At 38.6% G+C, this 6,185-nt stretch overlaps 1 protein-coding gene across 1 annotated transcript; it reads left to right on the top strand.

Annotated features, from left to right (window-relative positions):
- The first annotated feature begins 2,829 nt into the window (after nt 1-2,829).
- Nucleotides 2,830-5,054, top strand: LOC115243368 (neuroligin-4, X-linked-like). The gene is made up of 2 exons (XM_029820301.1): nt 2,830-3,187; nt 4,236-5,054. Exons 1-2 carry the CDS (start codon nt 2,956-2,958, stop codon nt 4,571-4,573), a joined length of 570 nt encoding a protein of 189 aa, XP_029676161.1. The 5' UTR covers nt 2,830-2,955; the 3' UTR covers nt 4,574-5,054.
- Nucleotides 5,055-6,185: the final 1,131 nt, after the last annotated feature.

Here is a 6,185-nt window from a genome sequence, read left to right as displayed (position 1 = left end):
TTTCTCACCTCTCAAAAATCTATCATAAACATCGACAAAGGTAAAAAGAAGAATTAATGATGGATGCGTTGAATTCCTATAAGCTTATCCGCAACAAGCGGTCGGCAAAATAGGATTTGCTGCAATAATCGCTTACGCTCTCTCGTTCAATCCCTAATCCCTTAACAACACCACACATAGACACATCCATACACAGAAAGAAATATAAAAGTTTGTCAAAAATATTTTATATCTCGGTATATAGAAAAAGCGGAATAGAAAAAGCCGAGCTTGTTAGAAATAATATTAAAAATTCAGATATAAATAAAAAACAGAGAAATAAATAAAAATATAAGAAATTTTAAATATATTATATACATGCTAAATATATGATCTCGCTTTCTTTTCTTTCTCTATCTTTTTTCAAAATTTTAGTACATTAATTTTATAAAGAAAGAAAGAGAAGGCCAAAAACCAATTTAATAAATGTGCGCTCTCTATTTGATGGTTATATAAATAGAGAAGTAATAGTTTCGCGCACGCAGTGGCGACGTATCTAGCCCATCAAACCGTTATTGCGAGTTCACACCCTGAAGAGTGTGCATCGATGCGAAAATGTACAATTCGGCTCCGCTCGACGAGGAGGCTCCACAGTTGTCATCGTCGACGTTAAAAATAACGTGGAGAATTTTTCACAAGCGTGAAACGTCTCACAAAAATTTTTACAAAGTTCCGAGAAGAGATCTTGTCACTTTGCGCTTCTTTTCTCCGCGTACATTCTCGAGATTTTTACGATACCAATTTATATTTCGTTCAGAGTATCCTTCATATATATATATATATATATCACTTATATAATTATGTACAGTAAATAAACTTTCAGCAAGTAAAATTATTAAAAATAGAAGAACATTATATAATTCAAGAGACACAGATTTTTTTTTTTAGATATGAAAAGTAATTTTTCTTGACATTTTTGCTTTTGATTATTAAAAACAGATTTCTATACTAATCCGTTGAAAAAGTTCTCACAAACTTCTGTGATTACATAAAAATATCTTATAAAAGCATTACACATTTTTTATTAATAAGTATTTAAATGAAATTTCTCTGAATAAAAAATGTTATATCAAAATGTTAAAGTCAAACGCGGTTTTTGAATTCTCCAAAAATTTTCATGTAGAAATATTACGTTGAAAGAAATTCGGAATTGCAGACTATACAAGCTCGACAGATAAATCTAATATGCTCTGAAAATCGCGTAGCGTGTATTCAAGTCTTCAAAAGTTGCTACCGTAAATGTCACAAATATCGGATTTAGTTGGTTTCTCTCTCTCTCTCTCTCTTTCTCTCTTTCTCTTTCTGTTTTGCGTTTTCCCAAATTAGTTTTGAACTCAATGTCATTCATCCGTAAATTATGTTGGAATTACGAAATGCTCGTATATATACCTCGCGTGTATATAAAACTAAAATTATTATCGCGATGTGCTGGAAAACTGTGTATCTCGCCCGTTACGTGATCGAATTTGCGCGATTACAACTTGTCGTTTGACGTTAACGTGCGAATCGTTTCTTCACGAAGTTCTTATCTCGTCGTATACGAAGATATTGCGACGTTTCCTTATGTGCAAAATCATTCCCTCCGCGACGCCATAAAATATATTTCGTCTAAAAATAGCTTTTCGTATCTTAAATATAAACTCGTCCGTTAAATTAAAAAAAAAAGATATATTATGATAAAAATTTTCTCTCTCTTATATCAATTAAATTTTATCCATGCTTCTCTCTCTTCGATTGTGAATTTTGTTTAATATGGCAGTGTTGCGGAGTGGAGTTTTTGACGGATAACGTTGTAAGTCGAGAAAGGTCTAAACGCGCTCTCGGCAATGTCCTCCAGAGACGATATTCTTGGCGGGACAAACAAGGGTGAACGTACGTACGAAGAGAGAGCGACGACTCGCGCGACTGCACGTACTCTTCGCCCCAAATAGAACGCGTCGCCTGTTGGTAAACTTCGTTCTCTCGCTCTCGTTCTCTCGCGACTTTCGATCGCCATCAACTTGTTTCCTCTCGGTACAGTACTTTTGCTTAAATACATTCAAGGAATGCGTGTCTACGAATGCAGATATAATGTGAATCGCACGTAGAAAAATTTCAAGTAATAAAATAATTAATATATATATATATCAATTAATCACGAATCAATTAATAAGAGAAATGTACGAGCACGGCTATAGAGATATATCAATCAAATTTTTTGAATGCGCGTCCATATGAATTTTAAATCTGTGCGTGATTCCAAAGTATTGATTAATAAAAAAAATATTTTTTTTATATATGTAAAGAGAGCGAGCGGAATTATATGTTGATCTTGCTGAATATGAAGTACACATTTGATGGATCAATTCTGGTCGATCGGGAATGGTTAAAACGAGTCCGAGGGAAAATGTCATGTTGAACTTTGCAATGAACTGTAACTAGAATAAAATCAAGTGGCGTCCGGAAAATCGACCGACAGCTACGAAAATGTGAACTCCACGTGCGGAAAAGTAACTTCAAACAATTCCGCGTGGCAGCGGAAGCTTCCGAGCGAAAAGTTCCAACGACGGCCGAAAGAGCCAGCCCTTCGCATCCGGTCTGACGGCAGCCGGAAAAATTATTTTTACTTCAATCGCGAGTGCTTCGGCGCAGCTTGTTTGTCGCGTGTTGCCTCGAACTCATCGCTCTGTGAGCTTCTTAAAAGATTGTCTTTTTCTATGATAATTTTTTTCTACACATATGCCATAAGAATTACAATAAGTGTTTTGTGATAAATTTTGTGTTGAATTCTTGTGAATATTGAGTTAATACTGTAAAATAAAATCTCGAACTCTGATTATAAAGTTTGTTGAAAGCGTTAATGAGAATCTTTGGAACAACTTTTAATGCATTAAACTAAATTTGGAGTGCTGCGCTTGATCCACTAACGCGAAGCAAATGTCCAACATGTTGCGAATGGAATTGGTGGGTCTTCTATTGTTGGCTTGCACGCAGATTTTTACGGAGCACCGCGACTTGCGAGAATCGCGGAATCAGTACGGTTATCATCAGCGATTTCACGATCAGGAAAGAATGACGAGGGAAGTTCGCGTCAAGGAAGGCCGATTACGTGGCATGGTGGTCCAACCGAGGACCAATCACAATTTGCAGCTGGTCGACGTCTTTCTCGGTAAGCTATTATATTTAATTATCAAAAATTATATCATACAACAGTTTATTAGTCAGGATAAAAATCTCTAATTTCTTCCATAGAAACAATTATCTTTCTTTATTTTTTGTTACGTTCAATACTGAAAATAAGAATGCGGATTTTTTTTCTGAGATGAAAAGACGAAGAATGAAGAAAAATTAACCGAAATTATTAATATCGATCGAATAATCGTTTAATTTGGCGGAGATGCTAAACTGGTTAACGCAGAGCGTTTCATATGCAATAATCTACTATAACGGTATCTCGATAGTGTTCGATACTCGGAGGAAACTCGGCTCCGGTCAGTGAGCAAAAGTTTCCTGGCAGCTGCATATCCGCGCTTTGAGAGTCCCGATACGTCAAAGGATCCAAAACGAGGAGAGCGTGCTCGCGCGCGCCCGTGTATTTCGGGAACAGATATTACCCGCCATCTCCCCTTCAGTTTTCTCGGTCTTTGCTCGAGTACGCGCTGCGTGTCCGTCAAGTCGCATCGCCACGCGTCGAGTTGCATCTGTGTGCATCGCTTTGTATATCCAAAGGCGAGTTTACGCCGCTCACTCTTGGTAATCATCCAAAGTGAACGCATTCGGCGAAGCAGTTCTTGCTTAAAACGCGTGTTAACCTTGTGAAGATATAAGTAAATTAAAAAAAAAGAGAAGATATATATAGAAATGTTTTTTATGTCAAAATTCGAATGCATTCCAACTGAATTGAATTAAAATTGTATTAAAATTAAAATACAAATAAACCGTTTGAGAGGCACGTACTATATTTTTATATTAATTAAAAAAAAGATATTAATTATTTAAATAATTGTGCATATTATATTAGAAATAAAATTCTTTTTATAAGATATGTTTATATTGCTGCTAAAGAAACTTGGAAGAAGTTTAATTTCTTCCGACAAATTTACTCTGTAATAGAAATGTCGATTGTATTAAACGACGATATATTACGCGTAATGGATTTAAATATCAGAGGTAGATTTAAGAATCCGTCTAGAGCAATTTTCTCTTGTGTGTTTTAGGAGTTCCTTATGCGGAGCCCCCGGTGGGATCCTTCAGGTTTTCACCGCCTCGTTCACCGCAACCATGGAGAGGGGTGAGGCAGTCGCAGGAATTTGCCCCAGTTTGCCCGCAAGTCTTGCCAAATCTTCGTGAAGAGGTGAAACCAGGCAGGTACGAATACCTGGAGAGGCACCTGCCGTATTTGAGAAACCAGAGCGAAGACTGCTTGTACCTCAATATCTACGCTCCTCATCAAGCCGAGGGTGAGTGCGAGCGATCACACGAACCGAGGGGTTTTATTGTCAACGGGAATAGTATTAATGCGTTACGGAAGTTATCGGCTTTGATACCGCAGTAACAAATTCAATCTGTGAAGCCTGGCTACGTCGGGAGGTGACTTTCACTTCCGTGCCACGAAGTTAGATCGAAATATGAGAAATCCAAGTTCGCAATTTAATCGAACTCTCCCTAATCTCATTATCAGCTAAAAGGTTACTTTGACTTATAAGAAGTCCAGAGAGAAATCATCACTTTATTTAATTTAATAATCACTTTCACACCAACTAAAACCGATTCAACTCAGGAGCGGAATGTTCTCGCGATTAGTTACTTGCACTGGAAAATGGAAAAAAAAGTTTTCCATTTTAACGAAAAGCAAACAGAAAAAGAACTGAAATATTTTACCCTCTGTATATACATATGTATATTCCGCGAACGCGATGATCCTCGTATTCGAAACGCAGGCGGGCGAAATAAACCTTCGATAAAAATGCCTAGTGTTGAATCGAAAATTTCTCGGATTTCTCTCGCTCTAACGCAGAGAGAGAGAGATACAACGCAATATTCGACCTACCTGAAAAAGAAAAAAAAATACAAAAATAGGAAGAGAAGATCAGGTTACGATTCGTCCTGATCTTGCGATTATGCGAATGCGTTCGGGATTTCCGCATCAGGTTTTTCCGCGCGGTTAACTGCATAAAACAGCTGCCATCGATTTACGAGACCGGCCAGCCGGTGTGTCACGGGATATGGAAGGAACGATCACGTGGAGCCCTCGGCTTTTCGCGTGCGCGTTCATAAATTCATTCGCGCCCCCGCGTCCGTATATATTCATTCCCGCCGTCCGGTCGCTCGATCGGTCGCCCTCCCAACCCCCCTTTCCTCCATTTCACCACTCCACCCCCCATCGCGACGTATTCAACATTTTACAATATCGGTCCGGCCCGCAGTGGGTTAAACTCGCGTCGCCGGGCCATTTACGGGCGTATGGAAATATCTGCAAGAATTTCAAATCGAATTGAACGCGGTTGGGGAGAGAAGAGGGGAGGAAAAGGGGGCGCGGAGGGGACGTAGCTCTGTGTGTTGCATTGCGAGATATCGCTCGCAAAAACCGCACCGTTGCACTGTGTCAGCTCGCTTGTTTCACGCAGCGATACATCCGCCATGAGCCGTGCATTTTCACTTTTTTCCTTGTATTGCGTTGCCCCCTCCTCTCTTTTCAGTGACCAAATCCGATTTCAAATCAAAATACTATCCTTTAGCATCCATTTTGAAATTTTACCACGCTTCCTCTGTGGATTATATTGGGCAATCCTATTTAAAAATTCACGAGATAAAACTTATATTATTTTTTTTTTTTCACGATTGATAGCCAATATTTTTAATTTGAGATACAGATTAGATTGTACATATGTGCGCGCGATAATTCACGTATAGAGATAATCGACTTTGTTCACGTCCTCTCTCTGACGTGCAGACAAGGTTAATCTTTTTATCACTGTTTGGAGAGAGCACTTCTTATCCCCTCTGATAAACAAGATAAGCGGCAGTGGATTTCCTCAGCGTTTTCTCGGTAGACATTAACCCCTTGAAGCTAGCTTGGTTCAAGGATTCCGCAATTACCGCAATTGCGGTTGCTTGCTTATTTCGCGAGATCCAGATTGCGAGTAGTCATTTGTAGGAAATAGATT

Source organism: Formica exsecta, unplaced genomic scaffold, assembly GCF_003651465.1.
Source record: "Formica exsecta isolate Colony F162 unplaced genomic scaffold, ASM365146v1 scaffold120, whole genome shotgun sequence".
Classification (NCBI taxonomy): Eukaryota; Metazoa; Arthropoda; class Insecta; order Hymenoptera; family Formicidae; genus Formica; species Formica exsecta.
The sequence above is the reverse complement of the archived record's forward strand: the minus strand, read 5'-3'. Positions and strand labels throughout refer to the sequence as shown.